The sequence below is a fragment of the Protobothrops mucrosquamatus genome, unplaced genomic scaffold (assembly GCF_001527695.2).
Source record: "Protobothrops mucrosquamatus isolate PMUCROS unplaced genomic scaffold, P.Mucros_1.0 scaffold499, whole genome shotgun sequence".
NCBI lineage: Eukaryota > Metazoa > Chordata > Lepidosauria > Squamata > Viperidae > Protobothrops > Protobothrops mucrosquamatus.
Window position 1 is genome coordinate 224,833 of NW_015386815.1, and position 21,319 is coordinate 246,151.

Genomic DNA, 21,319 nt, shown 5'->3' on the forward strand with positions numbered 1-21,319 from the left:
TCTGTCTGTCTGTCTGTCTGTCTGTCTGTCTGTCTGTCTGTCTGTCTATCTATCTATCTATCTATCTCAAAACTGAAAACCATTTCTAAGAGTCATGGAAAAAAAATGCTAGCATATTTGCTGTCACTCTTCTATGAGGAAGATCACAAATATTGCTGTTCTTTTTGTGTATTGAAGACTATGAAAATAATGCTGGAAAACAGAGGGTTTGAGATGGGAAGCTGAGAAGATATTTGGTAAAAATCACCCTAGACACAATATACCTGAAAGAATAGAGGATAATATATGATGGAACATTGGAGTAAAAATAAAATAAGTGAATGACAAGGCCATTTCACTGAAAGAAAAAGGAAACATAACACTCCCCCCCCCAAAAAAAATGGTGTAGCTGAACAACATCAAATTTTCACCAATTTAATGAAACATCAGAAAGACAGATCATGTATATGTTCTCAGGTTGCCAGATGCAAAAAACTAAACCGTGTCTCTCCCTATGCACTTCAATTAATCAGTGAAATCTGTGTAGACCATTTATCAGATTATCTGGTGTGACCACAATTCATTATTTTCTGATTCAAAGGAAGTGTTTGAAAGTATGAACTGAGATGCAGCTTCTGATATTCATTATCCAGAAGGGAAATTCATGTTGTGGTAACTTTCTTATTGCCTTCTGGGTAAATCTGAATTACAATCTGGAAGTATCTGGGGATCACAAACCATTGTGTGGTATAAAACCTTTATATTAAGGACATTAAGATTTTTTTAAAAAAAATATACTTTAGACTACAATAAAAATTAAATATGTTTAAATCTATTAATCACAATAACAATTAAGCTATCTGATCAAATCTGGTTGTGTAGTGTTTCAATGTTCCTTATGCATTTTGGTTGCTCAGAAATTCTGAGGAATGAGCCCACTGTAGTATTATTGCTGAAGAGGCAACAAATTGTCCACCTTCAACAAGAGTGTGAGAAATCTGTCCTAGGGCTCCACCAGGCTAATGCACTGCTGATATCCAATATGAAGAGCAAAGGGTAGAGTAAGATTTATTTTTTTTATTCCCAAACCCCAATAGAGCATCATGATGGTTTTATTTCCTTTCAAGGTTTCCATCTCTACCATCGGTTTCCACACTTCATGCCAGAAAACTGTCTCCACATTGCCATGGGTGTTTTGGTTGGTGGGATTATTTTTGGCACCAAACACAAATCTCCACCAGTTATGACTACCAGCATTTATTTCTTATACCTCCTTCCACCCATTATTCTCGAAGGAGGCTATTTTATGTCCACCCGCCCCTTTTTTGAAAACTTTGGTTCAATTCTTTGGTGGTCTGCAATGGGCTCCCTCATAAATTCCTTTGGCATTGGATTGTCACTTTATGGAATTTGCCAGATCACACCTTTTGGCCTCAAGGATGTGAACCTGCTTGACAGCCTGTTATTTGGCAGCATGGTCTCAGCAGTGGATCCAACAGCTGTCTTAGCTGTCTTTGAGGAGATGTCTGTCAATGAACAACTTTACATGATGATATTTGGAGAATCCTTATTAAATGATGGGATAACTGTAGTAAGTATGTTATAACTTTTTGTAAAAACTGAGCTTCTCTAATGCACATGTGTATGCATTTCTCTCTTTCTTCCAAGGAGGACAAGGCAACCCATATCGTTCCTATTTTGTTATTTCAATAATCTTCTGAAATAGGCTTAAGATAACCCATATATTTGGTGGCTAATCAAGGATTAGAACTAGTGTCCTTGTCAAATGGAGTCTAGTACTCTTACTTGGTGAACAGTGAAAAAGACAATACTGTCCAGATTTAAGCTACAATCTGCCAAGTTTACAATCAAACTACCAAATGTACATTCTTTGTATTGCCTTTTGAAAACTTTAATTACAAAGATCATGCTGACTTTATAGCTCAAGAACAGCAGTGACTGAGATCCTTAATCAAAACGATTAAGCAACAAAACGTGCCTTAGCTTTTACAGTTCGGAATTAATTTACAGCTAACCATTTCATTAAGAATTAAGAACTATAGTGTTTATCTCCTACCAAATAAGAATTCCAATCTCATATTTTTATTATCAAGTAATGATTCTCACTAGGGATTCAAACTATGCTCATTGATACCATTGCTAATTGAGATTGCTTTGAGTACAGTCATCTGAATCAATCACTGTAGCATGAAGTTCTCTTAAATCAACATTTTGGAGCATAATCTACCAGTAAATACTTTTTTAAACATCTGAATGGGGGGCTGAGAGAGAATGATTGGCCCAAAGTAACCCAGCTGGCCTCCATGCAGAAAGGAGAGTTTTCTTGCTCTTTAAGGATTCTTAAACAATGTGCTATGACAGTGATGGCCAATTCCTTTAATAAATTCCCAAGTCTTTATAGCCTTTTGGAAGCTCAACATGGTGAAGGAAAACTGAGTATCTTCAGACAGTCTGATCCATAGAAGAGAACCATCACTGGGAAAATTCAACCCTGAGTCCTTGTAGATGGCATTCCTCAGTACCCTCTTGGATCATTTAGGATTATTGGGCTGGGGTTTTTTTTGGCAAACATATGAAAGTTGTTTGCTACTGTCTTCTTCCAGGACCTATTTCAACTTCCTTGTCCAATCCATAGCTTCTGATATTCCTCCTACTTTCTCATCCAAATTTTATCTAAGATCAACCCTTCCTTGTTTTCAAGCTCAGACAAATTTCCCAGCTGAGGCAGTGAGAATATGATAATGCATCTCCAAGTACTCTAGCTTATATCATAGTAAATTATTTAGAGCTGAGTGTTGCAAATAAAGAGTAATTTACTCATTATTTGATTTATTTTGTTACAATGTTTGCATTCACTAGTAACAAAGTCCCCTGAGGACCTTACAACAATAAAGCATTGATATCCAGTATAAAAGTAATACAACAGTAAAAAGGCAAACTCACATTTTAGAATGTAAATAAAAACCTGAGTTATATCTACCATCAGTACAAATTTGCAGTATCCAGCACAGGTTGGTTTTTTTTAAAAAAAAAACACAAACCTTCAAATGGTACAGTAGATGTAGATGGTAACAAAAAAAAAAATTACAGAAAGCATCAGAGGAGTATCTTTGGAATGGATTTTCTATTACCAGAATGACAGCAGCAAAGTTAACTTCACACAGCTGACTAAAAACAAAGCTAGCAAGAGCAAAAATGCTCCAATCATTCATTCATTTATTTTAAAATATACAGATCACTCATTTAGCACGCATGCCTGCTTTCTAGCAAAGGATACAAATGTATTTCATGCTTGCTATGTATTTAGTATCTTTCATGTCTAATGCAGCAGGAGGTGAAAAAATATTTGCATCCTTGATGTCTCTGAACATGACTAATTTATGACAGATGATCATTTTGAAACAATCTGAATTAAAGATACCACTAGTAGGAGAGAATGAAATGCATATAAATATAGCTGAAATCTCACGCCTCGGTGGTGCCATACAATTAAATTAGACCTAGTTTTATTCTCTTATTCTCTTGTATTATTTTTAACAGAACAGAATAACAGAATTGGAAGGGACCTTGGAGGTCTTCTAGCCGAACCCCCTGCTCAAGCAGGAAACCCTATACTATTTCTGACAAATGGTTGCCCAATCTCTTCTTAAAAGAGATTGGACAACCATCTTTAATTTTTTTTAAGTTTATTTGAATTTCTTTGCTACATTAGGAACTGAATGATGGGAGGGGAAATCGTTCTTCATAATTAATTGTTTATTTAATGGAGGTGGCATCTCCCTGAAGAGCATCTCCTGCACTGTCATAGCTGCTCTAAAGGATAATGGCAATGAGCATCTCTAGGGAGAACTAAGGATGAAATGTTTTGTTTCTTTCTCCTGTGCAGGTCCTATACAATATATTCATTGACTTTACCCAGATGCATAAATACGAAACGATTGAATCTGTTGACATTCTAGCTGGCTGTGCTCGCTTTTTTGTAGTCAGTCTTGGAGGGCTGTTGTTTGGCATTGTCTTTGGATTTGTGGCAGCTTTTATGACTCGATTCACCCAAAACATTTCTGCCATTGAACCTCTCTTGGTCTTCATGTTCAGTTACCTGTCCTATTTAACAGCAGAAACACTTTACATATCTGGCATCTTGGCGTAAGTAAAACTTGCAATGTTCATTTTCGTAGCTGGCAACCTCTTATTAACTTAGTATTTCCTAGTTTTACACCCTTGACTAATTGCCTTGGGTGATAAGAAAGAATGTTTGAGGAACCACAAGGCTTTAGGCACCAGGCAATGATTAATTTAAACAAAGGACTTTTAGGCTTTCCTTCCTTTGATAATAATGAACAGCATACAGTACTGAATTACATTTTATTAAGTGCTGCTTATGTCAAGAGCAGGGATTATCTCCATACTGGATGCTTTTTCTCAAACTGGAGTGATTTCTGCTGTTAACAAAGTTTCATGATAAATTCCAGGAGAAATGGGGTTACAGAGCTCCATTCATGAACAGACTTTTGGAATGGCAGCAGGTTCTGCAGCTTTTTCAGGACCAAGGATTATACTTAAGACTGTGAACAGTGCATATTAGGACATAGTCATGTTTGATTTTGATTCATTTAAACTATTTTAGTTAATTTAAACTAAACATATAACGTGATCATTCTTTTTCATGGATTTAACTATAGGTAGGCCATGACTTACAACCACAATTGAGCCCAAAATGTATTTTGCTAAGTGAGAAATTTGTTAAGTGAGTTTTGTCCCATTTTACCACTTTTCTTGCCACATTTGTTAAGTGAATAACTGCAGTTGTTAAATTAGTAACATAATTGTTAAGTGAATCTGGCTTCCCCATTGACTTCGCTTGTCAGAAGGTTGAAAAACGTGATTACATGACCCCGGGACACTGCAACCATCATAAATGTGAGTCAGTTGTCAAGCACCCAAATGTAAATCATGTGATCCTGGGGATGCTGCAACAGTCATAAGTGTGAAAAATGATCATGTCACTTTTTTCAGTGCTGTTGTAACTTTGCACAGTCACTGTTGTAAGTCAAGGACTACCTGGTTTTTCTTTCATTAAACATGACAAGATGATAAGTTGGAGAGGTCAGGGTTTCAGTTGTAGATCTTCTGCTAAAGAATGGACAAAATTAATTGTGCCAAATGGCTCTCCCCTTGCAGTGGACAACCCGGAGACTGGTTTCCCATTTAGATAGCCTTAGCATCAGCAATTTATTGAAATAGCAGTTACCCTTCGGTGCACTAGTGAAACAGAGTTATTGTAGATCATTCTTCCTCTTTGGATACTTTCTGGAACCTCTCCATCCTCTAATCTTCCCTACCCTCTACAACAATGCACAACTATACAACAATACATATGGCAAGTGACAGGAACTCTGTTCTTCATCTGATTGTCTCATGTTTTATTTTCCTTAAAATTTATTTTTTTTCTTGGTTTCTAAGTACCTAGAGAACTGTATGCTATGGGACTGCATACAATAGCCATAAATAATCAGACACTGAATCAAGCCTTCTGTTGGCCTCCAGATGTGACATCAAAACTATTTAGAGAATCCATAGCCATAAATATTATAAGTGGTAACTTCCCTACATCTGGAGATCAGAGTGTTAGGGAAGCTGCTATACTACATAGACCTTAGCCAAAAGTCTGACAAGCAATTAATAACACTATAATCTGGTAGTTGTATTTTAGAGGATATGTGTTTTACTGCCCTCTAATTTTCAGGGTTCTTTACTAGAGGATGCATAATAATTGCATGCCCACAGAGCATGCCCAATCCATGCTGATTTTTTTTTGGGGGGGGGGAAGAGCAACCAATTCCCCAGTGTATGCTTTCTTTCTTTATTTTAATGGATATCTATTTCTGCAAATCTCCATGTTATTTCAAGCATGTTGAGAATTTCCTGTTGTTTCTCATTGTCCCTTTTTGTCCCCAATTCCAATTTTTGATTGAGAGCATAAAATAACACTCATGATGAATGTAGAAATCTGCCATTTTTACAAGAATACTCTTTTCATGTCCTCCTGTTTCCAGTGGTTCTTACTCCTTTTCTTCGATGTTTATGGCTCAACAGGATAACAGCATGTGCAGTGACAATGAAGAAATATGTGGAAGCCAATATTTCTCCAAATTCCTACATAACCATAAAATACTTCATGAAAATGCTAAGCAGTATCAGTGAGACCCTGATCTTCGTGTTCATGGGAGTGTCTACAATTGGTCGGAACCATGAATGGAACTGGGCTTTCATTGGCTTCACCCTGCTCTTCTGCATGCTTTGGAGAGCACTAAGTAAGTTGCATGGGCAACCTGAAAACAAACTGGATAAAAGGCTTTAAACATTGCTAGCTGAGACTAGAAAGTAGGAGGGAGAGAATGTAAAACAGAAAGAGAAATGTTGGGACTGTTCAGATCTGACTGGTCTAACCAGTTTAACAAAGACTTCAAGTGTACTATGTTGGCTAAGATAGATTGAGGGATAATTTACTTTGCTGAGAGAAAGTATTACTTATAGAACTCCTCTGGATATATTGCTTAAGGCAGGATACACAAACTATGTTAGGTCCTTCATCACTATGCAATATTCTTTATTTGGCTTGAATAGTTTGCATAACATAAATGTTTCCAGATCTATTAGGGATTAAGGTTTTTTTTTGTTTCCTAGGTGTGTTTTTGCTGTTCTCCATTTGCAACAAGTTCCGCACTTACAAATTTACTCTCAAGGATCAACTTATTGTTACCTATAGTGGGCTAAGAGGAGCCAGCAGCTTCTCCCTTGCATTTTTGCTTCCTGCAACCCTGTTCCCTAGAAAGAAGATGTTTATCACATCTACTATTGTGGTGATATACTTTACTGTTTTCATTCAGGTAAGGAGAACATTTCATCACAAAGTATCAGTGCATTTTGCACATATTAGAAGAAAATTCTATTGGAGGTCTGTTTCCCCTGAAGATCTTCCTTATCCATTCATCCAACTTGATCCAGTATTCTTACAAAAATGGACTCATGATTTTGTGCATATGGGTAAATGCATCATACTGGTAAAAATGGCTCTTTTAAATACCAGGGCCGTTTCCCCTAGAAGCTATTTTGGCATGTGAAATAATCAGGAGGTAGAAGTATGCTAGGTCTCAAATAATACTCATCCATACTGTTTAGTTGCACAGTTTAATGGTTGAATTTCTTCTTTCTTCTTTCTTTATTTCAAATGAAGGGAATTACCATCAGACCACTGGTAAAGTACCTAGATGTTAAGAAGACCAATAAAAAAGAATCAATAAATGAAGAGATTCATGTGCGAGTAAGTTGAATTTTATATTATTAATTGACAAGAGGAACATAGAAAGATTATAAATTATTGACCACTCTTAATGGTTTTGGGTCTCCAAAGATCTAGGAATAGCTATCCATTTTTAATCTGAGGTTTGCAATTGGGATCAGCTGTCTCAAAACATGTACTGAACTACTTTAAAACTTGAATCTTGATAAACTAATGGTTCTTTTGACTTTTGGGATTTCCCCTGCTTCTTCATGGCTGATGGGAACAGCTGCAGTTTTGATTTAATGCAGTCTTTCAGACCTTTTGTTCTATTTTGTTTTGATTTAGTGTTTTGGATCGCAGGTTTTGACTGAATAAAGCTTTTATCTATACAGTATTTGAAGAATATCACAGGATAAATGCTTTTACTTATTACCCTGAAGCTATGTTCATATTGGGGGGATGCTCTGTTGAACATAGCACTTCAAGATAAATATTATTTGTGGGTTTTGGTTTAGTATATCCAATATTATAATCAAGGTAATGTAAGATAAATACTAAGAATTTACATTATTCCATTATTCCATTATTTCTATTTGCAGAATTCTGTTTTGAAACAAACTGTTATGTACTTATGTTAGGATACAATAAATGTTGTAATTCATGGAAACTGCTTGTGGACTTTGTGCTCGAGGTGGAAAAAAATAAACTTTCATTTTGGGTTTTACCGATTGATAGGTTTGTTGTTATAGAAATGGCTAGTTTATACTACAAGTAGTCCTCAATTTACAACCACCATAGAGCCCAAACTTTATGTTGCTAAATTTATGTTGTTGTTGTGAATTTTACCCCATTTTAGAACCTTTCTTGCCACTGTTGTTAAGTGAACCACTGCAGCTATTAATTTAATAGCACAGTTGTTAAGTGAATCTGGTTTCCCCATTGACCTTGCTTGTCAGAAGGTCACAAAAGGGGATCACTTGAACCTGGGACACAGCAATGGTCATAAATATGAAGCAGATGCCAGGCATCTGAATTTTGATCATGTGACTACAGGGATGCTGCAATGTTGTGTGAAAAATGGTCATAAGTTACTTTTTTCAGCACCGTTGTAACTTTGAACGGTCATTAAATTATAAGTCAAGGATTACCTGTATTGTGTAAAAGTAAAAAAGTTGAGGTTTGATGTTATTACCTTATTCTACTGCACCAAAGGGAGGCGGAAGTCAATTCCTTTTTTTTCCTCTTTTCCCTTTTCCCTACATTTTTCCCTTCCCTTTTCCCTCCCCTATCTTTCCTATTTTCTTTTGCATTTTTGTATTTTATTTTATAAATTAATAATAATAAAGAAATGTTTTAATTCATAATTAAATGTTTTATGTCTATAGTTGATGGATCATTTAAAAGCTGGAATTGAAGATATATGTGGACACTGGAGCCATTATCAACTGAGAGACAAGTAAGGGTGTGCCTAGCACTGTTAAGCAAAATAAAATAATTGGATAAAACTAAACTGAATAAACTAAACTAAAATTAAACTAACTGGGAAAACTAAAGAAAGGCATTAGCAATGTTGATTTAATTTAAAGCAGGATGGATTGGAATAATTCTTCACTCAGCATTTGAATATGTCATTTTGCATATTTACTAGATTCTTTGTTTAAATTATTAAATAACATTTCTTCTTTTACCTTGATTTTCATATACGGTATTTACCCATAAATAGAAGTTTATTCTCATATTACTGAATGATAAATGGCTGTTAAGACCTGGCAGTGAGTGAAAGAATTTGGTATTTGCCTATTTCTCAGAATCAAAAGTGTGCCTCTTTCTTTTATCCTCTTTCTCCCATAACAGTGGATTGATTGCCCTTTTCTTATCAGTTTAACTTAACCCAAGATAGGCTGCTGTAGGCCACACCCTATATGCTGCTGTTGCTTTTTGTTTTTTTGAAAAACTTGAGAACTCTTTGGATTTGTAAAGTAATTAATGCAGGGAAATGTTTTGACATCCTGATTATTACTCTTACCAGATTTAAGAAGTTTGACAATAATTTTCTGAAGAAGATACTACTGCACAAACATCAGCCTAAATCCAGCCTTGTTTCTTTATACAAGAAACTGGAAATCAGACAAGTCATTGAAATGGTAGAAAGTGGGGCCATGACACCTAGGGCTTCCAAATCATCTTCTCTGTAAGTATGTTAAGAACCATTTGTTAGAACAATGCAAATATTTTGTTTAATCAAGGAATATAATGAACATGGACAATATATGGTTCTTCAGATGATTAATTCCAGTCAACATTGCCAAGGGTGAGAAGCAACGGCTTTTGTAGCAATTTAGCAACATTTGAAGACCACATCTGGAGGGGGCACCTTTGATAGTCAACTGATAGATAATCAGTAATTTGTAGCTGAATATGTGAATTGATGCTACTGAAAAAGATTAATATCTGAAATTAGACTTTGAGTATAAAACTTGATTGTGCTAAGGATTTTTCCTTAGACCAAAGGGATACTTTCACTGATATTAAACTCTCGCAAGCCTCCATAAATTAGTTACCGTAGTTCCAGCCTGTTACACTCCAAATGCTGATGCACAATTACCATCAGTGGGTATCTTCAGAGAGGGGCAACAGAATGAAAACAATGTAGCATTATGCTGCATGCTCCAGTTCATGAGACATTCATGTGGCATTGCAACAGATGCGGGGGGAAAGGTAGGCCTGCATCATAATGTTACTTTTATTTAAAACCACTGACTCCCTGTAGATGTAGACAATTACTATAATCTCCCAACCAAGACAAAATGAGATGTTTTTGTGATCCATGTCTCCCAAAGAAGACAAAATAATTTTGGATCCTAATAAAGCCCATATTAAATCTACATCAGTAATGTGCAACGAAAGACAGAGCAATTTTTCCTTTTCTTAGCTGATTGCATTATGGTCCTTCTCAAGGAAGCAAATGATTAAGCAAGAAATACAGTCTCTAGACCCATAGAAAAAGACTATTATGTTTTTTTTTACAAAAGCAATTTAAAAAATGCAAATAAAACTGGAATGTCTTAAAATCATAGAAACAATTTGGGGGGAGTTAATTTATTCTGTGTTTGTTGCATAACAAATAACAAACAGGCCTTTATTGAAAGCATTGTAAATATTTAAAACTGTTTTAGACTAAGGTGATCCATCTGTGGTAATCTTGTCCATATTTCAGTGCTGCCTAAACTGGTTGCTGACAATTGAGATGAGGAATCTTCTCCCTGCCTTCTAAGACCGCTCCCTGATCCCAAAATATGCTGCTTCTTAAAAGCTAATGGTAGTAAAGGGCATCATTATCTGGTGGTCATTCTGCATTAAGATCACTGCACCTAGTGATTCTTTCTTATCTTTTCCCAGATTACAGGATCTGGGAATAAGGCATTTCCTTCTCTCAAGAAACTCTAATGAATTTATGGTTGTGAGAGACCTTTTCTATTTGGAAGGAAGATACTGTACATAATTTTTAAAATAAGTACAGAAAAAAGGTAAAAGGTCAATCAGATTTAGGGTGCAAAAATACAGATGATGATAGACATGGCAGCAAAAGATATAAGAAAATATTAGCTCTTTACTGCCATCCAAAGGTCAACTAGGTTTTTGCAGCCTAGATCTGCTAGCCCTAGCTTAGATTAAGGAGGAGCTAGAACGAACAAAACTTCATCTGGTTCTTTAGTGTATGCTGAGACATCAGAGATCTAAGCATAGATTCCTGTATTTACATAATCTCTGATATACTTAAATAGAATAGGTTTGCACATGGCACAGGCATACACAGTTTAGTTTGCACAAGCCCACATCATACTATTGGCTTGCAGATTTTATTGGAATACCTAATGCATGATGTTGATTGGCTAGATGTTTCCATGAATATATATTAAATTCATTTTAAAGCATTATAGTGCAATAAAATCTGAAAATAGGTAACAATAATGTGTTGCTTTTGTATTCTGAGGTTTACACAGCCACGTATGTACATATTTAAAGACACACATTCAATATGCTTTTAAAAAAGCATAGTACATTTGAAATTATCATACTAAAAATAATAAAGAATAATAAACATGGGATAAAATATTTAAGAAGAGATCATTGATTGCTCAAGAAAAATTAGAGTCTACTTTAAAAGAAAACATCATTGAAGTAACCATTTTTATTTAACTGTAAGATTTTCACTAAATCTGACCCTTAAACAGTAGAGCATAATCACAAGGAACACTTTTCAATTAAAAAAATATGGGGTTGTTGGTTGGTTTCTCGTTTGTTTTACTTGAAACAGGTGCATAGCACATAAGTCTATCTGTAAAAGGAGTGGACAGAAACCATGCCTTTTCTCCCTTAAAGAACTGTTATCAAGTTCCTTGGTTAATAGCTAACCTCATGAATGAGCTTTCCCTTTTGTCTTGATGTTTTAGCCAACTCAGAAATGAGCTTCATATAATGATAACAGAGTTGTACTCACTGCTCCCTGAAACTGTATTTCCAGACAGAGCTTTCACAATTACAGTGAATTCCTAATACCGACAACTTCTATTTTCTGACCTCCAGTTTTTAGTGCTCTCTAATCTATCTTTGTACGACTAAAATTAATATTTCTAGGAAACTCCTGTCTCTGGAATATTGTAATAATATTTTACTGTGGCCAAAGCTACAGTGTTGTTTTCGCCAAAACAAAGGACAACACAAGGCCTTATTTCTTATTCCATGTGTACTATTCTGGATTGATTATTATATTGAAATTATTCAGCTTCAACAGTGGAGATAGCAGGAATAAAGAACTTAGTATAGGCTAATTCATGATATTATCCAATAACTTGCTGCTTTTCTATGTTCTCCAATATCAATAGCATGGCTGGTTCTGTTTTTAAAACAAGTTTCTTTAGCATATGAAATTATAGGTTTGAGATAACAAGACTAAAATAGTAGACTTGTTTGTTTTTCTAGGAAAAAATAAACCTGAACACTATCTAGAACTTTGATTGTCAACCTGGCATATCTTAAGTCCAACCAAGTTACTTTGAAAACTATGTCTTAGCATGAAAAAAAATAAAAATATCTGTTTAGAAGCATTCTATAATTATGTAGGTTTTAAAATTCAAAGTTTCAGTGAGTTACTTTATTTCCCAACTAGACTACTTCTAAATTACATTTGTGGTATTAGTAGCACTGGTTGAGAATTTTTGTTCTAGAAGAACTATGAAATATTTTGTTTTATTTGTTTATAATATCCAGGATGTCTGATGATGTAATTTAAATTCTATTAATTTCAATATAGATTTTTTTAAAATCGAGCTTAGGGGATTTCCCCCCTTTATTTATACCACTGATCCCTCAGCTTGATTCACCAATTAAATCAACTGCATTTTAAAGTAGTTCAACATTGATTCTAATATGTTGATATACACACTTCAAGAAAGAAACTTCATGTGTGTATGATACACACACTAATGGTAATGGTTCTACTTGCATTTATATGTGGTTTATATAATGAATTTATTCTTTATACTTTACATCTCAAACAAATTATTTTATTTTTTACTAAGAAGACTGCTGTAGCCAATAGTGATAATACTCGAATATACATATGCATCTTGCAAAGAAATTAAGCAGTTTGTTCCATTGATTTACAAATGACTTCTTGCCATCTTTTGTTAGGAAAGGCAACTTACAGATAACAATAACTGATAACAGAATGTAGGCGAAACTACTCTAGGGAAATAATGATTGAACTTTTAGCTTAGTCAAAATAATATTTGTCTTCATATTTGTTTGCAGGAGGTGCAGGAATGAAAGAATACAGAAACTTTCCCCTAAAGATGTGGAATCTATGCAGAACATGCTGGCACATAATCTGTATCAAGTGAGGCAAAGGGTGTGTGCTTTCAATTCTGATAACCTGTTCCATAGTTACAGGAAGAAAAGATCATGTTTGCTAAGGTATTTCACACCTTAGCAAAAGTTAGTGGTGGCAGAATTGCTGGGAGTGCAAGCTATGATTGTGGCTGAAGGGCAGAATAATATTAAGAAAAGACTGGGTCATTGTTTTTAATGAATTCATTCTAATACTTCTGATGTGTCTTTGTAGGACAGTTGTAAGATCACTTTCACTAATACTTGTGCTTGCAGAAAAAAGGAAAAGAAAAAAGGAAGGAGTTTAGAATTGCCTTCTCAAACATAGATTTATTTTAAAAAATGACAATTAGGTTGTTAAAGTTCAGGTTCAGGTTTGAAATTTGCTCCTTACAAATTTTTGAAAGGCCTTCAAGACCTCATTATGCTTGGAGTTACCAGAGGGCCAATGATTCTATCATGATGGTTCCATTGCTAAGGGAGCCATTTTTATTCTCCCTTCATCCAAGGCTAATAGTTTGGTTATTATGCTATTTATTACTGTGACTTTTTAGATTTTTATCAGTTTTACTTTGGGTGTTTTATTTATTGCTATGTGCTATCCAGACTCTTCTTTGAGGGGTGATTATATAAATTTGATTTATAAATAAATAAATACAAGAACATAAAAGAGCATGACAGAATCAGGCCAAAAGGTTGTCTAATCTGGCATTCTGTGTTACAGAGGGGGAAACCAAATCCAATAGAGGTCAAATTCTTCTTGAGAGCTATCTGCTGGCATTTGAGATATGTTACCTGTAATTTACAAGTACTAAACAACTACCAGGACTAGTAGCCACTGATAGCTGGATCCTTCATGAATTTATTCAGTCTGCCCCTTAAACCACATTTGATGGCTGAACTTCTCATTTATTAGATAAAGAACTGTTTCCTTTTCTTAGTTCTGAATTATCTTTTCATTAATTTTAATGTCTGGGCATCAGGTAAGTGAGTTAGGAAAAAAGGGTGCATGCAAAAGAAATGAAATATAATCTAAACATGAGCACTAGGTGGCAGACGCCCCTTATTTTAAACCTTCAACAGTTCATTTGGTTTAGTTTCTAGGCTGGCAGCTACCATATTATATTGCATAGTAGACTGTAGCAGAACGAATCTGAGGGCCTGCTTGTAATGTAACTAACATGAGTTTCATAGCATGCATTGGCCCGAAAGACTCAACTATAATACATTGGTTGGCTTTTAAAGTAACACCTGACTTCTTAATTATTGTCTTTGTTAAATGCATTGAAACAGCATTGGCAAGTAGTTTCAATATTTAAAACTTGGTTTTAAATATGTAGTAATTGAATTGGCAGTAGCTATAAGAATCACTGATGAGCATTATAAATTTGATAAATAGATCAGAATAAAAGAATTGAAAAGACAAGTGTCCAATATATTACTGTGATGCAAATTTTAAGTAGAGATGATGTAAAAGCTTTCCTGAAAAAAATATATTTCATGAATAGAAGTGAATATATTATTCCATTCTTAAATAAATATATTAATCTGCAAGGGGATAACTTGAAAAAAATTAGTCCTTTTTGGTGTCATTTTCAACTCTGTTTCCACTAATTTTTCATTTACTGGCACATAATTATTTTTACAGATGTTCCAATGAATCATTTAGGCAACTATATGATTTTGTTTATAATATGTTTGTGCAAGTATGTGAGCTATTGTTTCTTCTGCATTTTGGATTATTTGACGATTTTTCAATTTTGCCCTTGATTGAATTCATCTGAATAGTTTGCTCTTGAGCAGTTTCTTTTTCCAGCAATAAGCCAGTATCAGGTTTTATCTTTATCCAATTTTCCTCAACATTTTGTAGAAATTGACCATGTATTTTCCTTGCCAGTATATTTTCCTTGCTTTCCAATGCTTTTCCTTGCCAGTATATTATTCTTGTTTTTATTATATTATTTTAATATTCAAGTTTTGTTTCATACATATTTGGTAAGTTCCAGTTTTTACGTTGCATTAATGCTTGTTCTTGGCTGCCTTTTATGTAATTAGCCAATGCATCTTTTTCTTCTTCTTTGTTTGAGTTGAAGTAAATCTATGCTCCATTTCTGCAGGGCAGGTAATAATAATAATAATAACAACAACAACAACATTGGAAGGGACCTTGGAGGTCTTCTAGTCCAACCTCCTGCTCAGGCAGGAAACCCTGGCTTATACCATTTCAGACAAATGGCTGTCCAGTCTCTTCTTAAAAACTTCCAGTGTTGGAGCATTCACAACTTTTGGAGGCAGGTTGTTCCACTGATTAATTGTTCTAACTGTCAGGAAATTTCTCCTTAATTCTAGGTTGCTTCTCTCTTTGATCAATTTCCATCTGTTGCTTCTTGTCCTGCCTTCAGGTGCTTTGGTATAATCTATCAATATCACTATGCGGGATATAATGCATAGTGAATAGTCATTAGCTTTCTTGTATAGAGACAAAAGCTTCATCCATTCAAGAAGATGGCAAAATGTGTCCTGTATTTCCTGGGTGTTTAGACTTTTGCTAATGTGGGAATTTCCTCTAAAGCAAAAATCAGAGAACCAGCACTCTTTTTGTAAAGACACCTTGTCAAGTTGGTGACAAAGGTATTCACTCTTGGAGAAGGGAGAATTGAATTGAATCAAATCAAATAGCTTTATTTGACCAAATGTGATTAGACAAAGTATTTTTCCCCAAAAGCTCTCAGTGTAGTGATTTTCTAAAATCACATTGTTATAAAGTGGTCAATTTACATGCACTGTTTGGGAGCTAAGCTGGTGAGGAAGATCAAGTAATGCATTTCTCATTTCAGACGCTCTCGTACAACAGATACAATCTTGCCTCTGAAACAAGTGTAGAGGAAGCCAAAGAAATCTTTATCCGACGTCGATACAGCTTGCGGCAGTCCACAAGGAAAGGTTACAGCTTACCATGGGGAGGGCAGGTATCTCTCACATAATAAGCTATGTGGTTTATGCAACCGTGTATGAAATTGCTGAAGCTTCTGCAAAAATAAATTGAACACAAGAGAAGCCATCTAATGACTTGATAAAAGCATAGAAATAGCAAAATATAAGATCCAATAAATCCATAGATTGAGAAGCCAAGGTCTAAAAGGCAATGTATGGAATGGTGTATGGCTATGAATGAGAGCAAGGATCCTTTCCAAATTTGGAGAGTGAATGAAGTTGCTGTAAACAATTAATTTTATCCCATCTCCTTATTTTTAATCTCATCCCTTGAATTTATTAGCTTATATTTCTAACTCTTTTTCTTGTTCTATACAAAGGAAATGCTATGGAGGCAGTATATCTAAGTAGGTATTATGTATACTGCTGTTCATTAGCAATTGATGTAGCCATTGCATGCACCATATCAGATGTGGGGTGGCAGAGGTGCTATAACTTATAACTGCTACAATTTTCCTTTCTTTTTAAAAAAAATTAATAGAAGAATATTATTGTCATTGTAGGGAATGTTCAGCCAGGAAGCATTTAATTAAAAAAAGAACCTTAAAGGAGATGGAGATTTCAAGCAATATGGATGAACAGTAGTTAGATTTGCTGACTGTAAGATTTTTAATTAGCATGAGGATCACCAATTGGGAACTGGAACTATTCCAGTATTTTAAATCCATATATATCATATGCAAAATAGATATGTTTGCAATTATATAATCATTATAATAAAATATATTGTTAGTATTAATTGCACTAATTTCAAATATCTTCTTTTCACATTTTCCTCTATAACCAGAGATCAGATCATTCAAAATGGAATCCATACACATTTCTGCAAATTTGTATCTCTTTTTTTTCTCTTTATCTACAGGCTGTTAGTAAAAGCCTGCGTTATTCATCCCTGCCCTTTAGTAATTCTCAACCAATTAGAAGAGCAGCTAGGATTGATTATGATGATCTAACAGGTAAGGCTTTTTAATTGAAATAATAAAAGAAAATGGGAAATTACTGGCAATTTTGCTATTATCCAAGAGGTTCCAGATAGATACAATCTTGACAAAGTTTTGCTTTCAAGGTCTCTGTGAGATAGTGCCCATCAGAATTTAAAATGCTTACCAATCTGGTGCCTTCTAGATGTTTTCTCTTGCAATTCTGTAAATTTTAGTTGCAAAACAACTGGAAAATACTGGTTGAGAAATAATGGTTTAGAGAAATACCCACTTTTTGCATTGGTATTATTTAACATGAGGTTTGTTTCATTATCACAGACAACTGATCTTTTTCTCTACATCTTTTACAGCCAAATAAGATTGGGGACAGCATTGTCCCATTTAGATACCAAGCGTTAGTTTAAGAAAGCAGCCTGAATACAGATACAACTGCTTTTAAGTTTTCATATTAAAAGCACAATTGCCCTAATCCCTTGATTCCTTAAAGCAGCCATTTAGACTCATGTGGTAGCCTTTAAAGCTGTCAGATACTTTAAAGAAGCAGTTCTGCTTATACCCCATGAATTCCAAATTATTTTAAACAAGGCTGCATATTAGAGAACTATTAGATGTTACCCAAAAGTTGGATTTTTGGATTTTCTCCTGCTATCCTATGGTTGTCAGATTTTACCAGCCCAGTCCTAATCTCCACTTAATCTTTAACTGCTAATTAGGCATAAATAGGCAGCTATGTTTTTTCAACTGTTTTGCATTTGCTAAAGGCACAGGGAAGCAATTCATTAAAAAATAGCAACATGAGCTGTAGATGAAAAAAAAAAAGATGTGGCAATTATACTTGTTTTATACCAGCATTTTCATATCAGAAAATACAATAAAAATATTTACAGACAAGTAATTTTTGAACCCCCATTTACTGGCTAATATGGGCTAAGGTGTGTTTTATATAGTAGAAAAATAGAGTTGGGAGGTACCTTAGAGGTCTTCTAGTCCAATCCCCTGCTCAGACAGAAAACCCTATAACATTTCAGACAAATGATTGTCCAGTCTCTTCTTAAAACTTCCAGCATTGGAGTACCCACAACTTTTGGAGGAAAGTGTATGCGTATATGTGTATGTGTACATGCACACACACATATGTGTGCATGCATACATGTGCAATATTTTCTGTCAGATTTGGTTTTGGATAGAACAGTTCCAGCCACAGATGACTGTGGTGAAGCATTTAATGTGCCAAATGATATGTATAGTTCTTTAAAAGAAGCTATTTTGAACATATAATAAAAAGGATATATTTATTCCAACCAATCTTTTCTTTTCAAAGAGCCTTAAAGCCAAACATCTTTGAACCTGATAATTACATGTGCTCCAAACTCATCCTGTTTTTCATTGGCAAAGAAAATTATTTATTAATTGCAGACTTGCTCATCTTAAAGGTTTTATCTTGCATGGTCCAGCAATTGTCTCAAAGCCCCAAAATATTAATAATACAAATAAAAGAGGTGAACCCTAGCATGAATCATTGGACATAGTATAGCCCAGGAGTGTCAAACTGCCAGCCCGTGGGCTGGATGCGTCATCCGGAAGCCGCACCCACCCCATTGCCAGCAATGGCAAAACCACCCCGATACATTGCGCGTCGTCATGTGATGTCACAAGTTTAACATGTCTGGTATAGCCAAAGCTTTGGACAATTGGATTTAGCAAAAAGGAGAATTTATTTATTTTAATAATTTCTATGACCATCTATCTTCTATCAGTGACTCTGAGTGGCACACAAAGTATTACAACAATACTCAGAAGCAGCGGCCATGATGCTCAAACCGAATAATATATAAAAATCACATCATAGAGGAGATTGCATACCCTCTTGACTCAAGTGCCTGGGAAAATGTAAAGAATGTTAAGATAAGGAATCATGTTAGATGATGGAAATGCATAGAGTAAAGATGGGCTGAATTTTATCGAAAATATGATTTGATGGCTTTATCCAGTGTTCATTTTGAACTCGTAGTTAAAGAATCTTAGCTCCACCCACTTTCGTTTAGACCAAATGTTACTATTTTTATAACTAACCATAAGGAACCCTAGTTTTTTCATTACACTATGTTTGTCCATTCTTTAATAAAGATTCCTTTGTGCTTAAAAAGAATCTTCAAAACTATGGACAAGGAGGTAGAAATGTCAAATTTGGTTTATGTGGCACCAAAGAAAAGGAGATGCCTCCACAAAACAAAAGGGAAAAGAGAGCTAGATCTATATGACCTATTTGTATAAATCTAAGGTATAATAATTATAATTTAACTAGAATTATAGTGCATATCACTATGATAAGCAAAACTGCGACTAAATGACCTTTTGTTTAGCTTATTGTCCAATTGTTGGTTCTAATGGTCATTGTCGTATTCATGTCGGAAGCACCTAAGGCACTTTCAGGTTAAAAGGAAGCCGATGATATCACTGTTTCCTGGGGAATGCCCACTTGGGGGCTCCTTTCATGTCTCCACTAATGTGTCCACTGAAGTGGTACTCATCTATCTACTAACAGTCACTGCTATGGAACTGCTGAGTCAGAAGGATCTGGAGTGAATGACAGGAGCTCACAGTCAATGACTGTTCTCTGCAAATAGAATACATGAAAGTAACCTGGTTCTAAATGTTGGTAAAACAAAGGAGATCATTGTAGATTTTAGAAAGAGCCAGCATACTCATACTCCACTCAGTATCAAGGATGCAGTGGTAGAAGTGGTCAACAGTGTTAAGTATCTGGGGGTGCAGATAACTAACAATCTGAATTGGTTTCTCCACATGTCAACCTTAGTGAAGCGTGCAAACCAGCATCTGCATTTCTGCGTCAGATGAGGAGAGTACATTTTTCTCCTTCTTTCCTAGCCACTTTTTACAGAGGCACAGTTGAAAGCATTTTAAGAAACTGCATCATTGTCTGGTTTGAGGCAGCAGTGCCTCAGTTAGAAAGTCCATACAGAGATTGGTAAGGACAGCCAAGAAGATCATAGGGAGCTCATTTCCTGGTATTCAGGATGCTGCTTATAAGCGCTATGTGCTTAGAGCTCAAAGCATTGTTAGAGACCCCACACACCAACTTTACGGTCTGTTTCTGTTGCTCCCCTCTGGGAGGAAGTTTCGAAGTATTTCTAGCAGGACTACCCAATTCTGTAATAGCTTTGTTCCCTATGCCATCCATCTGGTAAACTCGCAAGATTCGTTTTTCTCACCATGCACATGTATACATGTATACATAATGTAACAACTGGACTGTTGTTTTTCTGTGTCATATAATTTATGTGGGTATATGCATAATTCTGTATTTATTTATTTTTGTCATATTTATATAGTGTATATTAGAGGTGGCGAACCTTTGAGAACTGTATGCAACAAAATTTCATTTTAATGTATGCCAATTAGTGTACATTCAAAGTGACAATAAAGTTATTATTCTATTCTATTCTATTCTATTCTATTCTATTCTATTCTATTCTATTCTATTCTATTCTATTCTACATGGCCACCATATCATTGTCTTCAACTTCTCCTCCTCCAATCATAGATATTTCTTTCTGAATTCAGGGTATGGTAGCAGTGACTCTGAGTCTGTCTTCATGATGCATAATTCAGAGGCTGTAGCAAGGTCACCTCAGAGAAAACACCGCCAGCAGGAGGAATTTCTCCCAATGGAGCAAATGCATTCACGAACTAAACCAGCCAGTTTTACAAGGCAGAAAAGAACAAATCAACAGGATCAGCGAGCCAGAATACAAAAACCACTTTTAGCCCAGAAGTCTCAACTTAATGCTGTTCTTGAAACTGATACTCAGGAACTTGAGTCAGAGGATGAGGTCAACAGGGCCTCATGCCCTACAGCACCTGCTGTAACATGGACAGCAAAAACCAGAGGCAAAAACCATGTTTATCGGTCCAAAAGACACTTTACTCAAAGAAAAAAGTGAATCCTCACCCTTGCTGCATCCTCTGATTTTTATTTCAAATGTTCCAGAAATCATTGGAAACGTCTAACTGGAAAATGTCTGTATACTTAGATGCTGACCCGTTTTATTTTCAAAATTTATACCTAATGGGACATTAGACAGAAAATGATTGACTTTCGATAATAAAACACTATAACTTTTAGAACAACGTCATTTAGACACTAGTTTGGATGACTGTCAAATAAGGATTTACGTCTTCTTTTACA

At 35.2% G+C, this 21,319-nt stretch overlaps 1 protein-coding gene across 1 annotated transcript; it reads left to right on the forward strand.

Moving 5' to 3' along the window:
- Window positions 1-1,123: 1,123 nt before the first annotated feature.
- On the forward strand, window positions 1,124-21,074 carry SLC9A4 (solute carrier family 9 member A4). Its single transcript, XM_029284293.1, has 11 exons — window positions 1,124-1,570; window positions 3,887-4,146; window positions 6,097-6,314; window positions 6,688-6,890; window positions 7,238-7,324; window positions 8,671-8,741; window positions 9,315-9,476; window positions 13,100-13,196; window positions 16,012-16,143; window positions 17,031-17,124; window positions 20,695-21,074. Exons 1-11 carry the CDS (start codon window positions 1,139-1,141, stop codon window positions 21,072-21,074), a joined length of 2,136 nt encoding a protein of 711 aa, XP_029140126.1. The 5' UTR covers window positions 1,124-1,138.
- The last annotated feature ends 245 nt before the right edge of the window (window positions 21,075-21,319 follow it).